This window comes from Mobula hypostoma, chromosome 12 (assembly GCF_963921235.1).
Source record: "Mobula hypostoma chromosome 12, sMobHyp1.1, whole genome shotgun sequence".
NCBI classification, from domain to species: Eukaryota; Metazoa; Chordata; class Chondrichthyes; order Myliobatiformes; family Myliobatidae; genus Mobula; species Mobula hypostoma.
Window position 1 is genome coordinate 33867439 of NC_086108.1, and position 23202 is coordinate 33890640.

At 41.5% G+C, this 23202-nt stretch overlaps 1 protein-coding gene across 2 annotated transcripts in view; it reads right to left on the reverse strand.

Moving 5' to 3' along the window:
- uap1 (UDP-N-acetylglucosamine pyrophosphorylase 1) overlaps window positions 1-15017 on the reverse strand; it is a 50331-nt gene extending 35314 nt beyond the window's left edge. For both annotated transcript variants that reach the window (XM_063063829.1, XM_063063828.1), the window contains exon 1: window positions 14345-15017. In XM_063063829.1, the coding sequence (XP_062919899.1) occupies window positions 14345-14642 (298 nt within the window). In that variant the 5' untranslated portion in view covers window positions 14643-15017. The remainder of the gene's footprint in view (window positions 1-14344) is intronic.
- Between the last annotated feature and the right edge of the window lie 8185 nt (window positions 15018-23202).

Below are 23202 nucleotides of genomic sequence, written 5' to 3' on the forward strand. Positions count from 1 at the left end.
CAATGCCAGCACATCTTTTCTTAGATGAGGACCCCAAAACTGTTTGCAATACTCAAGGTGAAGCCTCACCAATGCCTTATAAAGCTTCAGCATCACATCCCTGCTCTTGTATTTTGGACCTCTTGAAATGAATGCTAACATGGCATTTGCCTTCCTCACAACTGACTCAACCTGCAAATTAACCTTTAGGTTATTCTGCACAAGGACTCCCAAGTCCCTTTGCATCTCAGACTTTTGGATTTTCTGCCTATTCAGTAAATAGTCTTCATGAGTGGATGACCATACATTTTCCAACATTGTATTTCATTTGTCACTCACTTGCCCATTCTCCTAATCTGTCTAAGTCCTACTGCAGCCTACCTCTTTCTTCAACACTACCTGCCTTCATTCAAATCATTGATATACAGCATTAGAAGAAGCGGTCCCAACACCGACTCCAACAGAACACCACTAGTCAATGGCAGCCAACCGGAAAAGGATCATTTTATTCCCACTCGCTGAATCCTACCAATCAGCCAATGTTCTAACCATGCCAGTAACTTTCCTGTAATACCACAGGCTCTTAACTTGGTTAGCAGCCTCATGTGTGGCATCCACTGCATCCCATTTATCTATCCTACATGTAATCTCCTCAAAGAATTCCAACTGGCAAGACTTTCCCTTAAGAAAACCATGTTGACTTTGTCCTGTCTCGTCCTGTGTCACTAAGTACTCCATAACCTCATCCTTAACAATTGACTCCATCTTCCCAACCACTGAGGTCAGGCTAACTGGTCTATAATTTCCTTTCTGCTGCCTTCCTCCTTTCTTAATGAGTGGAATGACATTTGCAATTTTCCAGTCCTTTGGCACCATGCCAGAGTCCAATGATTTTTTGAGATATCATTACTAATGCCTCTTCAATCTTTTTCACTATCTCTTTCAGAATCCTAGGGTGCAGTCCATCTGGTCCAGGTGACTTATGTACCCTTAGGTCTTTCAGCTTTTTGAGCACCTTCTCCCTTGTAATAGTAACTACACTCATTTCTCTTCCCTCACACCCTTCACATTGCTCGTGTCTTCCACAGTGAAGACTGATGCAAAATTCTCATTTAGTTCATTTGCCATCTCCTTGGTCCCCATTATTATTTCTCTGGCCTCATTTTCCAATGGTTCTATATCCACTCTCATCTCTCTTTATTTTTTTACATACTTGAAAAAGCTTTTACTATCCACTTTGATAATGTTTGCTAACTTGCTTTAATATTTCATCTTTTCCCTCCTAATGATTCTTTTAGTTTCTCTCTGTAGGGTTTTAAATGTTTCCCAATCCTCTATCTTCCCACTAGTTTTTGCTTTGTTGTACGCGCTCTCTTTTACACGAGCTTTGACTTCCCTTATCAACCACGGTTATACTATTTTGCCATTTGGGTATGTCTTTTTATTTGGAATACATCTATCCTGCACTTTCCTTATTTTTCCCAGAAACTCAGGCCATTGCTGCTCAGCTGTCATCCCTGCCAGCAACTCTTTTGAGTCAAATTTGGCCAACCCCTCTCTCATACCACTGTAATTTCCTTTACTTAAATGATCCTCCTCGCTGACGATCAACAATGGTGCACCTCAGGGGTGTGTTCTTAGCCCACTGCTCGACTCTCTATATACACATGACTGTGTGGCTAGGCGTAGCTCAAATACCAACTATAAATTTGCTGATGACACAACCATTGTTGGTAGGATCTCAGGTGGTGACAAGAGGGCGTAAAGGAGTGAGATATGTCAACTAGTGGAGTGGTGCCGCAGCAGTAACCTGGCACTCAATGTCAGTAAGACGAAAGAGCTGATTGTGGACTTCAGGAAGGGCAAGATGAAGGATCACATACCAATCCTCATAGCGAGCTCAGAAGTGGACAGAGTGAGCAGTTTCAAGTTCCTGGGTGTCAAGATCTCTGAGGATCTAACCTGGTTCCAACGTATGTAGTTATAAAGAAGGCAAGACAGTGGCTACAATTCATTAGGAGATTGAAGAGATTTGGCATGTCAACAAATACACTCAAAAACTTCTATAAATGTATCATGGAGAGCATTCAGACGGGCTGCATCACTGACTGGTATGGGTGGGGGGGGGCAGGGTGCGGGCTACTGCACAGGACCAAAAGAAGCTGCAGAGGGTTGTAAATCTAGTCAGATCCATCATGGGTACTAGCCTACAAAGTAGCCAGGACATCTTCAGGGACCAGAGGTCTTGATTAAATTATGGAAATTAGGGGTGACAGGAAGATGATATAATTTTTTGCTTTTTTTTTATTTGGACAGTCTATGCAGCTAAGGGTAGGTATATTTGGGTTTCTGAGGGGGGAGAGAGAGGGGGGGGGGGAGAGAGGGGGGGGAGAGAGGGGGGGGAGAGAGGGGGGAGAGGGGGGGAGAGAGGGGGGGGAGAGAGGGGGGAGAGAGGGGGGAGAGAGGGGGGAGAGAGGGGGGGAGAGAGGGGGGAGAGAGGGGGGAGAGAGGGGGGGGGAGAGAGGGAGAACCAGACCCTACAAAGTGGTATTTATGGTTTAATATCATGATTAATAACATTTTCTGAGATGGGTACTGGGGTGGATAAATCACTTTTTGCAGATGATGGAACTTTATGTATCAGAGGTAGGAATTTCAATTTAGCTGTATACAGGAGGCAATTAGTGATTAATAAGGTTGAACAGTGGGCAATTAGATGGAGTTTTAAGCTTTCAACAGCTAAAACACGTTATGTGTTTTACGAAGAGGATCAACAGACCTGCACTTGATTTGAAACTACACAATCAAACTTTTGAAGAAATGTCAGTGGTAAGATTTGATTGCATGTGGCTGGATAATAAGCTGACATGGAAGCACTGTATCAGTAAAATAATTGATAAAGGGGCATTAAATATCCTTGGGTGTCTATGAAATTATTCTTGGGATGCTACACGAAAATCTCTAACCATTTATATTTGTTTAATTAGATCTGTACTTGATTATGGCTGTGTGGCTTATGGATCAGTTTCATCTTCAAATTTAAGATGTTTGGATGTGATGCAAGCACAGGCTTTAAGACTGTGTTGTGGTGCAGTAAGGTTGTCTCCTATTTCGGCTTTACTGGTTGAAATGGGACAATTGTCCTTGCAGTTATAGAGGCTGAAGTTGATGTTAACATATCAGATTAATTTGTGGGGACAGAGAAATGATCACCCAGTTAAAATGTGTTGGAAGACTGCTGGGAACATCGCAAGAATAGGGTTTTTAGTCTTGGGTGGTTGGGTTCTTATCACGCTAGGAATATGGGTTCGCTGGATTATGCAGTATGTCCCATTGTAGATTTAAGGAAGTCCAAGCATCCTGATATGCCTGAGTCTGTTGGTTCGTCAATATGTTAGGGAAAATTGCTGTGATATGTTAACCATTTTTTTTACTGATGGATCAAAAGATAATTTAACTGAGAATGTTGGTGTAGCTATGTTTGTGCCTGAATTACAGGTAATAATAAAGAAATGTCTTACTTCTGCTGTAAATGTCTTATATACAGCAGAATTGGTTACCATTTTTTTGGGCTTACAGAAGGTGGAGGAAATTTGTCCTTGAAAAGTTGTAAATTGTTCAGATTCTTTTTTTCTTAAATGGGTCATTCTAGCAGTAGGTCAGATTTACTTCTGGAAGCTCTTCAAAGTTCATTTCATATTCAAAGTATTGGTTTACATGTCCACTGCACATAGAGGGGTTGAGGGGAATGAGTAGTTTAGTTGTTGGGCCAAAAAAGCTGTTAAAAGTTCAACTGTGAATATAGACCTTCCACTTAGCAAATCAGAAGCTAAGGGATTGATGAGGCTAAGAATTAGGGGATTATACCAAGATATGGGATAATGGGCAGGAAGGGAGATACCTTTATAGAATACATAAAACTTGCATTGATGGGAGAAGGGGGGTAAAACAAGAAGGGAAGGAATTGTATTGACTTGAATTAGTATTGGGCATACTGGGTTTAATTATTCCTTGTTTCTTGTTGGAAACCATCACTCTGGGGTGTGTAGGTTTCGTTTTCATTATGAAACATCTGAACATGTTCTTTTACAGTGTGAAGCATACAAGGTTGATAGAAAGCAAATGCAGGCTGTGCTATTATCTTTGGGGGTTGACAGTTTTCATTTTAAAAACTTAGTTATGGAAGTTAATTTAATTCAAAATATTATCTTTCATTATTTACAATCTATAGGGCTTTTGGGGTAACTTGGGTTTTCCTTTGATAAAGGAATAGTAGGGGTTTTATTTCACAACTCTCTACACCACACTCCAGCCCAGGTGGTGGTGGTGGTAATGGACCAAGTTGGAAATGTCAACTGCCATTACAAGGCAGAAGAAGGTGCAACTGTATAGTAGAATTTCAACAGACCAAACCAAAATGAAGACAAAATGGCGTTCAAGACAAGTCAAGGAAATTATGATAGAGAAGCACAAATCTGGGTAAGGGTACAAGACCATTTCAAAGGCACTGAACGCATCTTGGAGCCCAGTGCAGTCCATCATGAAGAAATGGAAAAAATGTGAAAGTACAGCCACACTGCCACCCCTCTAAACCTAGTCACCGAAGAAGAGTGTCTCTTGTAAATGAGGCAATGGTGATACCAACAGTCACTCTGAGTGAGCTAAAGTCAGTGGCTGAACTGAAGATGAAGTTCATCGCTCTACAATCTCAAAGGACTTGCACAAGAGACATTTCTAGAAGAGTGCCAAGGAAGAAACCCTGACCTAAAAAGCAAAATATTGTCTGTAAAGACTTTGGAAAGTTTCATTAGAAGATGCTGTAAAGATGGGGAAGAAGGTCTTGTGGTCGGATGAGATGAAAGTAGAACTTTCTGGCCTCAACACTAAGTGGTACTGCAGCAGGGAGTGGAAACCTGGTCAGGATTGATGGGAAGATGAATGCTGCTAAATACAGGAGATCCTGGATAAAAACCTGCTAGTCTCTGCCAGAAAGTTTAAACTGGGGAGGAAGTTTGACTTTCAGCAGGGCAACAACCCTAAGCAAACTGCCAGTGGAGTAGCTTCAAGAGAAGAAAATTGATGTCTTTGAGTGGCCCAGTCAGATTCCTGACCTTAATCTGATCAAACATTTCTGGAAAGACCTTATTACTGCTGTCCATCGCGGCTCCTCAACTAACCTGACAAAGTAATGGGGAAACCTTGCTCCACCACATTGTGCAAAGCTAACAGTCTTATCCAAACAGACTGCTGGCTGTAATAGCTGCGAGAGATGGTTGAACTAAGTGCTGAGCAAAGGGGGATGAATAATTTTCAACTGCAGACATTTCAGTTTTTGAACTTTTAGTTTTCACGCTTTACAATTTCTCCTTTTATGGCTCTACTGTGGGGGGAAAGGGGCATGTGATTCACAATAAAACTCTCAGTTTAATTTATCAATATCTCTGGTTGTAATACACATTTATGTGAACAAAGGGCTGCATACTTTTTCAAGGCACTACAAGCAATTTCTATTTTTAAAAGAGTAACTTCCAATCTGACAAGGTGTTCCCTCAGACCCTGTAGAAGGCCAGTGCTGAAATTGCAGGGGTCCTAGCAGAGATACTTAAAACATCCTTGGCCACGGTTGAGGTGCCAGAGGATTGGATAGCTAATGTCGTTCTGCCTTTTTCAGAAAGGCTCGAAGAATAAACCAAATAATTGTTGGCCAATGAGCCTAACATCAGTAGAGGGAAAGTTATTAGAAAGAAATCCAAGGGACCAGATATACAAGCATTTGGATAGACAAGAGACTGATTAGGGATATTCAACATGGCTTCATGCGTGATAGGTCAGATCTAACCAGTCCTATGGAGTTTTTCAAGGACAAGGTAGTGAACTTTGTCTACATGGATTTTAGCAAAGCCATGTGGGAGGTTGGTCAAGAAGGTTCAGTTGCTTAGTATTCAAGATGAGATAGTAAATTGGATTAGACATTGGCTTTACAGGAGAGAGTGGTAGTAGAAGGATGCCCTTGACTCGTGGTGTGCTGAAGGGATTGGTGCTGAGTCTGTTGTGGTTTGTCATCTATATCAATGATCTGAATGATTGTGATAAACTGGATCAGCAAATTTTTTAGATGATCCCAAGACTGGTGGTATAGTAGGCAGCAAGGAAGACCATCAAAGCTTTCAGTGGGATCTGGACCAACTGGAAAAAAAAAATCACAGATAAAATTTAATGCAGACAAGTGTGAGGTGTTGCACTTTGGGTAGGGCAGGGAGGAGTGCGGTAGAATGAAGGGATAAGGGAATACAGATCTATAATTCCTTGACAGTGTCATCACAGGTAGACAGGGTCATAAAGAAAGCACACTGGCCTTCATACATCAAAGTCTGACTATGGGAGTTGGGACATTATATTGAAGTTGTGCAAGATGTTGGTGAAGCCTAATCTGGAGTATTGTCTGCAGTTTTGGTCACCTACGTACAGGAAAGATATCAATAAGATAGGAAAAAGTACAGAGAAAATTTACAAGGATGTTACCAGGATTTGAGGACATGAGTTATAGGGAAAGGTTGAATAGGTTAACACTTTATTCCCTAAAACATAAAAGATTGAGGCGAGATGTGATAGAGTTGTGCAAAATGAGGGATATAGATAGAGTAAATGTAAGCAGACTTTTTCCATTGAAGTTGGGTGAAACTAAAACTAGAGGTCAAGGGTTAGGGGTAAAAGGTGAAATGTTTAGCAGGTACACAAAGTTGAACTTCAGTTAGAAGGTGGGGAGAGTGTGGAACAAGTTGTCCAAAGAAGTAGAGGATACAGGTTTGATTTTAACATTTATGAGAAATTTGGACAGTACATCGAGGGCTCGTTTTCAGGTGCAGGTCAATGGAATTGGACAAATTAATAGTTTGGCACAGACTAGATGTACCAAAGTACCTGCTTCTGTGCTGTAGTGTTTTAAGACTCCTTACAAATCAAGTACAGAGTCATAAGTCAGGGCATATCAAAAGATACAATTAGTTAAACTCATAACATTGGCATTTGATTCAACCCATCAAATTCCTCTAGCTTCCAGCTGCTCCAGTCTCATCTCCAAGGTAATGATTAGGTTAGATCTATACTCACTGAAGTTTAGAGGAATGAAGAGAGATCTTGTGGAAATACATGATCCAAATGGAGACTGACAAATTGGATGTTATGATGATATCCACAACAATGGGCAGAGTAGGGGGTCACCATTTACGAAAGATGAAGTGAAATGTCTTCTCTCCCCATGGAGCCGTTGTGGTAGTCACTGAATATATACAACGCCAAGACTGAAGGGCATCTCAACTACAAGGGAGTCAAGGGTAAAATGACTTTTCTTTTCTTGAATTGTCAAAGATTATGACATTGTATTAGTGGTTGAGGAAAATTTAAAAGTTGCATTTAGTGAGAAGTTAATTGTGGGATTTCTGCTTTCAATATCTGCAATTTCAGATCCAATTCAAACATATGATTATGATGAAAACATTCAGCAAAAAATACACACCTTTTTGATGTCAATCATGGACTCTAATTACTATGCAATACCACCTGACATATCTATCGATGCACTTAATTACCACAGAAATAAGATACAAAAAGACAGAAAGAAATATTTCGTATGGCAACACATTGGCTCCTGAACCAAAGCTATTGGAAATATCCCCCCCCCCATTAAAAAAATCCTCTTAGCCTCTTGTTGATAGTGTAAGAAACATTTAAAGTTAATGATAGAGTTGTAATATAGAGGATCCTCACAGCAGTCATAGAGTCCATTCTCACGTATGGATGCGAGACATGGACACTCACCAAGACTATGTGAAAGTCTCTAGATGGTTGCTATACACGAATCCTCCAGATGGCTCTTGACGTGAGTTGGCAACAGCACATAATGAACGTTGAACTCTATGACGACCTACCGATATTCACCATTAAAATCGAGGCGAGAAGACTGCAACTAGCGGGGCACTGTCTACGCCACCCCAAGCTACCTGCCAGCCTAGTCATCATATGGGAGCCCAAGCATGGGAGGATGAACCCTGGGCGCCCTCCCAAGACTATGGTCAACACGTTCCTAGAAGACAGCGGCGCGGCTACTGTAGACGAACTGAACACACTGATGAGGGAGAGGGCAAAGTGGAGAGTCGGTCATCGTGCCCGATGCCAGTCCCCTAGGCCTGAGTCGACGTAGTAGTAATGTAATATAAATCTTCTTCTTCTGGACCTCTGGAATGGTTAGTACAAGTGGAAAACTTACTTTCTTTACTTCTTGACTGTATATTTAATTGTTTCCTTTTGCTCTTTCAGACTATTGAAGTCAATGAGACTAAAACACAAGCAATGGCCAGAAAAATATATAATGGGGAATGTTTGACCACTGAGCAATAGGAGCCAGAACATAGAATATACAACAATTAAGTTGCGTTTCATTTTGAAAATGCAGTTGTGCATATCTAGTACTTTTCCGAATTACTATAGAAAGGAACACTTCAACTGCTACACTATGCAACAGAACCACCACTCTTAATATATCTGGCAATGTTAACCTAACTTAAAACAAGAAATAAAACTTATTCCAAACAAGGTTCATTTAGCTTTAGCTGGATTTCCCAGCAGAATTCTTCTGAGAACAATTCTGCTATTTAGTACAACTACCATGAACAATGAACCTATTCCTTAATGGAAAGGATAGCCAAGGCAATTAATCATACAAATGGATGCAGGATTTCAGCTTAGAGGGAGTGATTAAGTAATAGCTACAGTTTGTAATCGAGCTTTTTCACATGCAATTTATATTACTTTTATTGAAATAGGAAAGGATTCTTAATATTATAAGACTTGGGGCACAGGATCCATGGAAACTTCACTGCATAGATTTTAAATTGGCTTGCCCACATAAGGCAGACAGTAGTAACTGATGGAATGTATTCTGCCTGGAGATCTGGAGATCAGTGACCAGCAGTGTTCCACAGGGATCTATTTGGGACCCCAGTATTTTGTGATTTGTATAAATGAATGAAGAAGTAAAAAGGGTGGGTTAGAATGCTTTCAGGTGACATGAAGTTTGGAGGTGTTGCGAATAGTGTAAAAGGTTAACAAAGGTTTGAACAGACCCCCTTTAGAATAGACAGGATGCCAAGTTGAGTGGAGAAGTAACAACAGATGGCGTTCAATCCAGAAAAAAATGTGAAGTGATGAAGTTTGAAAGCTCAAACTTGATGGTGGAGTTTCAAGGAACAGAGGGCTCTTGGGGTCTTAGTAATATTGCAGTTCTATAAAACTTTATTAGACCATAGTTGGAGTACTGTGTTCAGTTCTGGTTGCCTCAATATAGGAAAGATGTGGAAACTTTAGAAAGGGTGCAGAGGAGATTTGGAGAACATGTGTTATGAGCTCACACCTAGAAAGTTGTTGTGCCTAGAAATATCAAATGTGGTAGAATTTATATCAATAGTCATCGAAGAAAATAGCCTAGATTTTGGAATCAGTAGCAAAATGACATCAGTTCTCCCAGAAATCTCCAGAAAGACCTAATCAATGATGTAAACTTCTCTTTCTGTGATATTGGTTGCTGTCAAGAATCAGTTCATGGGAACCCTTGGCACCCAGCAACAGTACGTCATCAAGATGAATGAGAACTCATTACAGACAGCAAAACACTAAATAAAAAGCAAATTGGCTTATCTTAAATAATTCACAATCCACAAAATAATGATTTGGATACAAGGTGAAGAGGAATGGCCAAAGAAACATGTTAGAATCCACTACATCCTACAAGTTTTGTAGGGTCAAAAGGCTTAAAATATCTTTTGCTTCTATTTAAAAACTTCAAAGCCTGTGGAACAAAAGTAATAATTTCATTTTACTTCACAGTGAGAATAGTTTCAGAAACTTACATTTTTCTCGGGCAGGGAGCTTCAAATGAATATGCCACAGGGAGAAACTTTTGGAACTTAAGGTCTTCTATATTTAATTATCCAACTGCACATCCAAGGAGTTGATGCAAACATCAAGTTTTACCATTAATACAATTACAAAATAACACCCTCTGTATGAAAACCTTTCCTTTCAGAACCTCTATACATCCTTCCTTTCTCACCATAAACCTATGCCATCTAGCTTTAGACTCGGCTACCCCGATAAGGCCATTGAGCTGAAACCATAACCATTTCTTTCCGTTATTACCTAATCTGCATAATGTTTTCCTAAGCCTGTGCTCATTGACTGCCTGTTCTCATTTATCAGCCAGGGATACGCCTACTCTCAATAATTCTGCAACAATAAGAGTGACGTATGAAGTGTGAATGTCGAAGGTAGCACAGAAGAAGTGAAATTAAGTGAAACCAGTGCTTATATATAATATGCTTAGGATGTTAATTTAAACAAGGTTGCCACAGTTGCCTTCCCTATCCCTTCTGCTCCCTCCCCAAAATAAAGTACATTACTTACAATTGGTGAAGTCCCACTTCCTCTTCAGGTACCTTCACATCACATTTCATTTGCTAACACTTGTCTGAAGCACTTTGGGATATTTCAAGTGTTATGGAGTCATGGATTCCAGGCAGAGACAGGCTCTTCAGCCAACCATGGTGCCCAACCAGCTAACCCTTGTTTCCTGCATTTAGTCCATATCCCTTTAAGCCCTGCTCCTCCATGTGTCTATACGAGAGCTTCTTAAATTATGCCTTTATACCAGCCTCAACTATTCACCCTGGCAGCTTCTTCCAAACACTCACCATCTACGCAAAAAAGTTGCCCCTCAGATCTTTTTTAAAATCTTCCCCTCTTAATGTAAATCTAGGGCTCTAGCTTTCGCCTCCCCTACCTTGGGGAAAACACAGTTACCATCCACTAAATCTATACCTCATAATATTAAACATTCCTGTAAAGTCACAGCTTGTTCTCTCATGTCGTTGATGGAGAAAATCAAAATTCTTTTGAATCTGCATAATTAATCAGGATTTCACTGCAGCAATTTAATAATGCCTAGATCTATGTTTAAGACAGATTGAAAGTCAGGCAATAGGAACTCGAAACCTGGAACACGAAAGATTTGTACCAAGTCAGGAAGTGTCTACAGATAGAGAAACAGGCTTCATGTCACAATTTGATAATCTCCCATCTTAAAAATGATTTCTCCATAGACAATGCTTGACCTACTGAATATACTCAGTACTTTCTAGCATCTGCATCTGTTTCTTTTAGAATTATATCAAATGTTTCTCTGGTCACTTTCCCACCCAAGTACAATAACTTTCTCCTCAATTTTCTTTTACGAAGAATGAAAACTATTAGAACATTAACTCCCAATATTACATACAAGGTATGTCTATTGAAAGATCGCACCGAAAAGTTATGCAACACTATCCCAGGATTTACAGTAACTGGTAAAGTGGTCACATTTTGAGTATGGCCTTAAAAGGTAAATTTATTTACTTATTGGGTTAGAGTGCGGAATAGGCCCTTCCAGCCATTCAAGCCATGCCACCCTGATAATAACCCTAGCCTAATTAATCACAGGATAATACAATGACCAATTAACCTATCAACTGGTATGCCTTTGGACTGTGGGGGGAAGCCCGAGCACCCAGAGGAAACCCACGCAGTCACAGGGAGAACGTACAAACTCCTTATAGGCAGCAGTGGGAATTGAACCTGGGTCACTAGTAGTGTGAAGTATTGTGCTAACCACTATGCTACTGTGCTGCCCCAGTTTATCTCCCAATAGACCAAATTGCTGAATGCAGTTTGCTTTAAGCTCAGCAAAGTTGTGGGACAGAGGACAGTAGAGACAGAAAGAATGCCCAGAAAATGCTGAGAAAACTGACTGTCTGTTCACCCCATCATGACTTAACCAGCAGTCATTGGTCAAAAGCAGAATATTCCTGTACTTTCATTCAAGAACTAAAAATATTCAAATAATTAACATTTTTCTTAAATTCATATTCCCAAGTACACCGTAAAACAATTAAAAACATCTAAAATAATTCAACATCTAAGCCCTTCCCACTACGTAATCATCTCCTTTCAAATAAATAATGTTCCTGTGCAGGTCTAATCTGCTGCAGATTATTTATATTTTTTATCACCATTATCCAGTAGGGAAATGTAGCAACTTCTCACTTCACCTCTAAACCAGAAAGTATTCTGTTGGAAAATGCCAGTGTAACTGTAACCAGGAATTCTGACATATTGGCACCAATGCAGATTGCCTTAAAATAACAAATTAACTCTTCCACACAGATCATGTATAAAATACAAAGAATTCCTACTACAGTATGACTTATGTTCAATTAAAGCATCTACCTGAACAGAATGGCCCAATAAACTATTGAATTATTAAATGATCAGCACACAAAAAAAAGGCTAGTCAGTAAAGCTCTTTATTGAATAACTTTGATTAAGGTAACTTAACACAACTTGACGATCAGGTAAAGATAACTGCTTTCCTTCTGAAAACAACATCAACGGATCTATAAACCAAATGGTCACTATATATTATTTGCTATTGCATACTTAAGTAACTGAAATTAAACATTCCCATTGTCATGGCTCATATCTCTAATAACCTTCTCCAGCAAACATAAAGCTCCATTTAACCCATGGACCTTTAGCAGCTGAGAACACAGCTCAAAGCTACTCCCAGAATGAAGCCTGGTCAGTTTCAATCACACTATATTAGGCTTAGTGGATGCTGTGGTAATCAATTTCTCCATGGGTGATCAGGCTCAAGATCACTCCAGATAAAGCTTAAAAGGCCGGGAAATGAACCTAGGTGACTCATCAGTCAGGGGAAAATCCCTTCCTTTTCTTGCTTTCTCCTATCATGGCATTCTGAGTATATGATTTATCATTTTATTTATCTTCTTCATCACTGCTCAAGGCTTTAAGCATTCCTTTGACAAATGGTACACAACTGGATGGCCATTTGAACAATCATTCCAAACTCATGTCCTTCTAGAGTAGTTGCTTCAACAATTTTCCAGAACAGATTTTCTTCAAGCCATTTGCAATCTTTCAATGAAAACAATCACATTAGTATCTTGTTCAATCTTTTCAATTTCATCAGCCTTACCATTTATCCAATAAGATACTCTTAGGTCCTATTCCTGTAATCATTTGGTTTCCAAGCATTAGAAGTCTGGACCCAAAACATTAGCTTGTATGTGTTTTCAATTAACAATGATTGGTCTAATCTGTTCCAGGGCATTATGTTTTTATTCTTGATCATGTATTTTGTTTTTACCTCACATCCTCTGTGACAGGTCCTCTCTTCACTCTCTCCAATATTTGTAAAACTTAGTAAAGAGTGAACACAGCATTTCCAGAGCAAGCTAAGCATTAAATGAAAGCTGTTACTTTGCTGTTCTTGAAAATTATTATTTGCTTACTTCTGGAAGTGCTTCTTCACAACAAAAATAATGAGCTTATCAATACATTAAGTCAGCTTCAAATCTTAAAGTCATTGTGTTTAATATATACAATATTTTAGATTTACTATACAATTTAACTTATTTTATCAATAAAAAAGAGTGGGTTGGGAGAATATTGTATTGAGATGTAGATGATCCCAAAGTCTCAACGAACTGTGACACTGTAATGCAGTTGGATTGCTGGGGGATATCTTATAGACATGCTGAACTTTCCTGGAGAGACGGTTTGTTATGTATTGGAGCCCATTTGGTACACCTAGCTTTCATGAAGTGATCCCTAAAATACCAAGTTACTTTTCCTCTAGTGATCAAGTTTTTTTTTAAGCCTTGATCGATTATGCTTCTATCAGAAAGCAGGAAGTTTCTCATCGTCACAGTGCATTTTAAACATCTGCAACAGGTCACTCAGTTCATTCAGTTGATACCAATTCTCAGGAGTTTTCACGTTCTCTTACTCATTTTACTTTAACCGATTTTCTCACGTAGCTATCTACACCTGATCTTCCAGACTTCAGTGTGGCAAGCAGCAGCGGCCAGTTAACCAGCCAGCACATCTGTGTGACCGGGGGTGGGGTGGGCGGGATGGGGGTAAAGCCGAAATCCCCGGGTCAGGATTGAACTGGGGGCTCGCTCGAGCAAGAAACCCCAACTTCTGCATGCATCTTTCTTTCATCCGCCCCGTCTTATCGCGTCGACTACTTTCCGCCGTGGAAATTTACCAAATGAATTCGCACTCCCGAGGGGGCGGGGCGGGAAGGGAAGCCCTCAGTCATTTGATGGCCGGAGGCACCAGTGTGGAGCGGATGTGTTTAAGGACACGTTTTACTACAGAAGGGCCATTCACGCGCTGCTCCCATCTTCCAGCTACAGAGGTTTTATTCCCCGCACCCATCCACCCAAAGCCTGGGCCGGTTCGCTCTCACCTTCCGCTTCCCACGTCGGCAGTTGCTCCCGATCCCGGGTGATGCTGCCTTGTACTTCCTTGGGCACCGGCTCCATGTGCTCGTCCACTTTCTGCTGCTCCTGCAGCGCTTCCGAGCCCTGCACGGCCTGGCGGAAGAAGCGCATGATTTCGGGGAAGTGGCAGGCGTCGAGATCGGCGAGCAGCTCGTCACGCTCGGCCTCCTTCAGCCCGTCCCAGAAGTGGAGCAAGTGAGCCTGGCCGTCCGCCGCCAGCCGCTCGCGGAGCCGGAGCCCGTTCCCGTCCCCGTCCCCGTCCATCGCGGGCGGGCGCCCGGGGAGACTCGAGCAACCGCTTGAAAAAGAGCGCGATCCGGCCCGGGCGCGTCCCAGTCGCTCGAGCGGGGAAAACGCTCGCGAGCCGGTGCAATACCTACCGGTGTAAGAAATGTATAGCAATTTTGGCTAGAATTGAACGAAATATCAATATAGGGGAGTGGGAAGAGTGCAAAATGAATGATCTTCCGCACTGCGGCCGCCTTTAAACGGTGAACAGGGCCCGGGTTTTTAAAGAGAGAATAATTTTACAAAATTGCCTTATTAGCAACAGACAGAAATAGTCAACCCACAGCGCTGATGGTATTTCTGCCACTCCACGTCCGCTGCAGGATATTTAAAGTCAGTCATCAAAGGTGCCGGCAGCCAGTGAGAGCTGGTGAACTGGGATGATCGGGGCCGGGTCCGACCCGCCTCCCTGCCCTTGTTCGGTGTCAGGGCCGCCTCCTCCCACCCACAAACATACATACATACTGGCATATTCATTCCTGACGTGTGCCATTGCCTAGACACCGGATTGCCACTTTATATTTTAAAAAAGCACAATAGATTCTAGAATTCGAAAAGAAAAGCAATAGATTTTGCAAACAATCAGCAGAAAGAGAAAAAAAGAGTCCCTGCTTCAAGTAAGGGACCCCGGGTCGCGTTTGGTTCACATTCCTACTCGACACGTAGGATTACCTCTCTACAACATTACTTCTGTCGGGGATTCTGGGGGAAGAAGTGGTGTGCAAAATACTCTCAAAATGTCTGGTACTATCACGGGGAAATAAAACATTGTCTTGTCAATTACCTCCCAATACAAGCTAATGATTTATCAAGGGGAAATAAAAGGAGCCGATTGATGACGAATTCTTCCATCAATTTCCTGGTCATGAAAACGTATAGTATACGTGTCCTTTAGACAAACGAATAGATGTGGGCACATGCAGGCTATTCCCTCAACTCATTTTTTTTTGGTCTGTAAGCTCATAACAGAGAGGATGATCAGGTCCACGCGAGTCCTCGGAGTTGTCAATACTCAAGGGTGAAAGCAATATTTTAAAAAAAACATGACTAGGGTTTGCGAGTAGCATTGGGAAGCATTTAAAATGTTTCGAAATTCTCAACAAGAACTGGAGTGTTCAATTCTCAACGAGAAAGTGGATGACCAACAAGGTCATCCACTTTATTTCTAATGCTGCGTACATTTGTATCAGTCTTCACAGTGGAAGACATTAGCAACATACCTGATAGCCAGAGATCTCAGGGAACAGAATTAGGTACAGTCAAGATTACCGGAGAGAAAGTGCTTGGGAAGCTAAATGGACTAAGAATAGATAAGTCTCCCGGACCGGATGAGGTGCACCCACGGGTTCTGAAAGAGGTGGCTTTGGAGATTGTCGAGGCATTGGAAATGATCTTCCAGGAATCAATAGACTCTAGCATGGTTCCGGAGGACTGGAAGGTCGCAAATGTAGTTCCACTGTTTAAGAAAGGAGGGAGGCAGCAAAAAGAAAATCGCAGACCTCTCAGTCTGACATCGGTAGTTGGAAAGTTATTGGAGTCGATCCTCAAGGAAATGAAATACCTCGAGGTGCATGACAAGACAGGCCCTAGCCAGCATGGTTTCATGAAGGGAAGATCCTGCCTCACCAACCTATTGGAATTTTTTTAGGTAATCTCAAATAATATTGACAAGGGAGAGGCTGTGAAGGTTGTGTATTTGGATTTTCAAAAGGCCTTCGATAAGGTGCTGCATAAGAGGCTGCTTAATAAGATGGGAGCTCATGGAAATATAGGAAAGATATTGGAATGGGTGGAGCATTGGCTGATAGGCAGAAAGCAAAGGATGGGAATAAAGGGATCCTATTCTGATTGGTTGCCGGTTACCAGTGGTGTTCCGCAGGGGTCGGTGTTGGGGCCGCTTCTTTTTGCAATGTATATCGATTATTTAGATTATGGATTAAATGGTTTTGTGACTAAATTTGCGGATGACACCAAGATAGCTGGAGGAGCAGGAAGTGTTGAAGAAACGGAAAGGTTGCAGAGAGACTTGGTCGGTTTAGGAGAGTGGGCAAAGAAATGGCAGATGAGATACAATGTTGAGAAATGTACGGTTGTGCATTTTGGAAGAAGAAATAATCCGGCAGATTATTATTATTTGGATGGGGAGAAAATTCAAAAGTCGGAAGTGCAAAGGGACTTGGGGGTCCTCGTGCAGAATACCCTAAACGTTAACTAGCAGGCTGTATCGGTAGTAAGGAAAGCGAGTGCTATGTTGGCCTTCATTTCAAGAGGAATAGTGTATAAGAGTAAGGAGGCGTTGATGAGGCTCTATGGGGCACTGGTGAGACCTCATTTGGAATACTGTGTGCAGTTTTGAGCCCCCTATTTTAGACGGGATGTACTGATGTTGGAGGGAGTTCAGAGAAGATTTACGAGGATGATTCCCGAAATGCAGGGGCTAACATATGAGGAGCGTTTGTCGGCTCTTGCACTGTATTCATTAGAGAATAGAAAAATGAGAGGGGATCTCATAGAAACATTTCAAATGTTGAAAGGGTTAGACAGAGTAGATGTGGAAAAGCTGTTTCCCTTGGTGGGTGAATCCAGGGCAAGAGACCACAGTCTTAGAATTAGAGGGTACCCATTTAAAACAGAGATGAGGAGATTTTTTTTTATTAGCCAGAGGATCGTGGATTTATGGATTTCGTTGCCACATTCAGCTGCGGAGGCCCGATCACTGAGGATGTTTAAGGAGGAGATTGATAGGTATCTAATTAGTCAGGGTATCAAGGGATATGGGGAAAAAGCCGGAAATTGGAACTAGATGGGAGAACAGTTTAGCTGATGGTGGAGTGGCGGAGCAGACTCGATGGGTCGAGTGTCCTACTTCTGCTCCTTTGTCTTGTGATCTTGTGAACTGTCTGCCCAGAAATAAAATAACTCCTCAGGAAAAGTAATTAATTCCTGTCTAACAATAATGAGTAGAAATGACATTGGATAAAGGACGCATAAAAGTTGCCAATATACGTAGGAACAGTCCCTTCGTTCCACAATGTTTTGCCGAATTATTTATTTATTTAAAGATGCAGCGCTCGGAAAACGGTAGTCCTTAAGGCCCTTCGAGCCGCTCCCCCAGCAACACACCAATTTAACCCTAGCCTAATCAAAGTTCAAAGTAAAATTTATTACCGGAGTACATACAAGACATCGCATACAACCCTGAGATTCATTTTCTATTGTAAACACCAGTAACTATAATCTGTGCAAATGCAGATATAAATAAATAGCAACAAATAACGAGCATACAACAGAATCCTTAAGTGAGTGTAGCTATCCCCTTTTGTTCAAGAGCCTGAAGGTTGAAGGGTAGTAACTGTTCTCGAACCTGGTGGTGTGAATCTGATGTACCTGTGCCTTCTACCTGATGACAGCAACCAGAAAAGAGCATGGCCTGGGTGGTGAGGATCTTTCATGGTGGACGCTGCTTTTCTACGGCAACTTTTCATGTAGACGTACTCAATTGTTGGGAGGGTCTTACCCGTGATGTACTGGACCGAATCCGCTACATTTTGTAGGATTTTCCACTCAAAGGCTTTGGTGTTCCCATACCAGGCCATAATGGTTAAGCATCACGCTTTCCACCACACATTTACAAAAGTTTACCACGGTTTTCGATGACATGCCGAACCTCCGAAGACTCCTTAGGAAGTAAAGGCGCTGTCGTGCTTTCTTCGCATTAATATTGATATGATGGGTCCAGGACAGATCCTCTGAAATAGTGACACCCAGGAATTTACTGACCCTCTCTACTTCTGATCCTCCGAAGGTTATTCTGGACCTCCGGTATCCCTCTCCTGAAGTCTACAATCAGTTTCTTGATCTCATTGACACTGAGTGAGAGATTGTTATGACACCACTCAGCCAAGTTTTCAGTCTCCCTCCTGTATGCCCCTGTGATGCAGCCCACAACATTTGTGTCATCAGCAAAGTTGTATATGGCGTTGGAGCCGCACAGTCATGGGTGTAAAGGGAGTTGACAGGGGGCTAAATACACATCCATGTGGTGCTCCTGTGCTGATGGAGATTGTGGAGGAGATGGTTTTGCCAATCCGAACTAACAGGTGTCTACAAGTAAGGAAAAACAGGATCCAGTTGTACAAGGGGATGTTGAGGCCCCGATCTTGGAGTTTTGAGGGGACGATGGTGTTAAATGTTGAGTTGTAATTGATAAAGAGCATTCTGATGCATGCATCTTTGCTGTCCAGATGTTCCAGAGCTGTGTGAAGAGCCAACGAAATGGCAGCTACTGTAGACCTGTTGCTTCGGTGGGCGAATTGGAGCGGATCCAAGTCGCCATTCAGACAGGAGCTGATATGATTCAACACCAGCCTCTCAAAACACTTCACAGGATAATTTACAATGACAAATTATCTACTGTCCGGTTCGTCTTTGGACTGTGGGATGAAACCCGCGTAGTCACAGTGAAAACGTACAAACTTCTTCACAAGTGACTTCAGAATAGAACTCCGAATCGGACACTCCGAGCTGTAATAACGTTGCGCTAACCTCTACGCTACTATTATTATTAGTAATCAAATGTCCTTTCTGCCCACACAATGCCCATATCTTCCTATTTCCTGCACATTTATCTGCATGTCTAAGTGCCTCTTAAACACCTCTATCGTATTTGCCTTCACCACCGACCCCGGCCGCGAATTCCAAGCACCAACCATTTGCCCCGCACATCTCTGAATTTACCGTTTCTCACTTTAAATGCACGTCCTCCAGCTTTAGGCATTCAGATGAGCAGTAACTCCGAGAGTTAAGATATTTTCAGGCCGGTGATGAATTGATAAGATAAAATATGAAAAACAAATTAGCAAACTAATACATAAAATTGTGTAGGAACTCATACAACATTGAAAACTATAGCATAAATAATGAGCCCCAGAGATACCACAAAGAAAGTTTAACGTGTAACAGAAATTGTTGACTTAGAATTTACAATGAAATATGTTGCACCTCTGTTTTATTGCTGTACCTTCCAGATTTAACCACATCTCTATTGAAAAGGACGTCGCAGCCTCATTCACCAACATCCCAGTGCCTGTTCGCTGATGAACCTCCGGGAGCCGGAATCTCTCGACCTCTGCCATCAGCAACACGAGAAAATCTGCAGCTGCCGGAAATTCTGTGCAACACACACAAAATGCCGGAGGAACTCCAGCAGGCCAGGCAGCATCTATGGAAAAGAGTAGACAGTCGACGTTTCGGGCCTGGTGAGCTCTGATGAAGGATCTCGGTTTGAAACCTCGACTGTTTACTCTTTTCCATAGATGCTGCCTGTCCTGCCGAGTTCCTCCCGCACGTCGTCTGCCATCAGCAACCCTGGCTCTCAGGATTTTTTGAAGTAGCTAGGCCTTCGACAAATCAGTTCAGGGGATTAGATGGGAAACTATACTTTAGGGTCTGGTACTGTGAGTTGCAACAGCTCAGGGTTGTAAATTAGCGCTGAGTGAGTACAGGCTCCAACCTTACGTGAAGAACGGCAGGACTGATAGCGATAGTCTACCATCTCCCTCTGCTTTCCCTTTACAATCTATTTTTCGGCAGTGAAATACACTGCGGATTTCTACTGCTGTTACTGGATAGTAATGTCAAAAAATACGACCATCTTACATTAGAACTAATTCAAAATGATTGGACTTGATAACCAATGTTTGAAAGATTAAGCAACACAAATATTGGAAGATCTCAGTATTTTGTTTCTGTTTCTCAAGATTTCCAGCGTCAACAGATATCGTGTGTTTATGATTTGGAAGAGTAACTTAACCAAGCAAAGAATATCATATCTAAAATATAAATTGAATGCTGCCTTTTAAGCTTCTACGAACACTACTTTATTTGCACTGCGTATTGCAATAAATCCTAGAGATAAGAATGATCTAATCAAAGATCAAATTAAAACGCCAAAATGCCTAAAAAATTATCTATCCAATTATCTACAGAATTAAACATTCTAATTGAGATAGAATTATCTAGTTATGTACGCCGATTAGGTACTCGACATGTAAACAATTGTCCGTGCTATTGCCTTTCCAAGGGGAGTCCTGTGTTTGGCTCGATAAACCTGTTTGGTGTAAGGCTGCTTAAAATGTTGACATTGAGCGCCCACGTGCTCTGTTTTACTAATCAATGAGATCAGCGCGGCGTATGATTCGCCAGCTGGAGGGTGTGTCAGAATCTGCGGGGAGATCATCTTGTTGAATGAGTTACTGAAAGATCTGTATGAGTGCCATTACTGCCTAGCAGGACGCCAGATGTACTGTAGTCAACTTGCTGATGCTACAAAGTCAAGAAGGAAAGTGAGCCGCAAAGAAAATGAAACAGTGTCACAAAGGATGGACATCAAAACTGCCAAAGTAGCCAAAAGTATTTCTGCAAGAGTGTTAATATATCTTAGATAAAAGTGCAAAAACTGCCTCTTTAATTCACATCGGATAATTTTAAACACAGCCATTGGGTAAAACTGCCATGCCGTCTTCGGATCGTCAATATGATCCTATCTCTTAAATTTCAAAGAATATGGAGCCAACTTGTTTAGCCTGTCTTGTTAGAACATTACAGCACGGCACAGGCCTTTCGGCCCATGATGTTGTACAATCTATAGTTTCTCAATGTGAAAGCTAAATGGTACAATGACTTATAACATCTCTGAAGTTTCTTGAGAACCTCCTCATCAACGAGTGAGTGTGAATTTCATTGCTTTGCCTTGCCATAGCTCCTCCATGCATCTTCCTACCCAATGCATGCCACTTATTATGATACGCAATACATGCAGCTGATTAGTTACCATGGTGAATGGCTACCATTAATTTTAAAGACTCCTGATTGCTGTTTAAGCTCTTGGCTACTTTTAACACCCGGAGAATGGAATTATTTAAAGGAAAGTACATTTATTGAAGAAATCAAAGTTCTTTAAACAAGGTATCAATACAAGAAGTAGCAATTGACACAAACCAAATGATTTTGTTGTAATAATGGAAATGTGCAGGAAGTTTCTTGGTTTCATCTTGGACTGTCATTTTGCAGGTTTCTTAGAAACAGTATCTCATTTAGGGTGTTCCCTATTGTCCAGGTGGATATTTCTTCCTTCCTTCAGCTGAGCCGGAACATGATTCTAGTAGCCTTTATCTAATCTTCTGTTCTTCTTGACCCCTGTAGCCCTCATCATCTGGGTCTCCTTGCTGTTGTTCCTGTAGCACCAATTTATGGTTTACAGACCTATGCATCAGGTAGCATAATTCAGTGAATGTTCCACACTTCTTTGCCCATGTACTCCTGGACTGACGTGGGCAATAGAATCTCATTTCATCAATGACGTTTCCCATTATTACCCAGAATTACCTAGATATTTTCATTGTTCTTGTATCTGCATTCAGCAGGCATGGTGAACTATGAAGTGGCATGGACAATTATAGAAACCAGCCGTTTTGGAATTCTCCTCATGATTCATCAACAGCTGATAATTTAGGGAGTGGAAACTGGTTCTATTCATAAAAAAGGTCTAAGTTATTAATCATAGACCTTACGGACATAAGTGTGAACTTATTCCAATGGTCTGAGATTAACTTTCTGAATCACAGTGTAGATTCCATTTATCCAGATTCACAGTGGATATTGTCTTCATTGCATGACAATTCAATGAAAGATGAACTGAATAATATCAACCACTGTATACAACCTTTTTTTACCACTCTTAATCATTCAAAAGGATGGGACTTGTACTGAACATCCACAAGTCAATGGTCCTCTCTGATCTGCTCCTGGGAAACCATTCTTCCTTCCAATAATAAGGTTCAGGGCAAGACCTTGGAAGATGTGGATTACTTCCTGTATTTTCGATGCCATCTCTTGATGAAGGCAAACAACAATGATGAAATTCACCATTGTGATCAAGCTCTCAGATTTGGCAGAGAAAAACACCTTGTCTACTGAGCAGCAATGATCTCTGTCCTCTGAGAGCTGGACTAATTTCAGCAGGAACTGAAAAAAAAAATCTCACCAATGCTGTTTCTGAAAATTCCTCGAAATTCATTGGAAAAACAAGCAAATCAACATCAATGCCCTCTCCCAGGCCAATATCCCTTGGAATAAAGTCCTCGTCTCTCATTCAGTGACACTCAGAAGGTCACATCATTTGTCTAACCTGCTGAAACAATCTTGCTATTCTGAGCTCTCTCATGCAAAGAATTTACCTGACAGATTCAATTATATCCTCAAAGTCCCCTTGGAGAAGTGCAACATCTCCATTGAGTCCTGGGAATACCTGGGCCCTGACTCCTCAGATGTTGGAAGGAGAGTTTGGGATTATCTTGAGAAGTACATTAAGAGCACACAGAATCCCTGATTAGGAGGCAAAAGGAGCCACTGTTTTTCAATTAACTATTGACTCCTTCTCCATCACCCTCCTCACCCCCCCCCAACACACACATACCCTAGAGTCAGCTGCCACCTGCACCACCTGTGGACAAGTTTGCAGTCCCCACATTGAGCT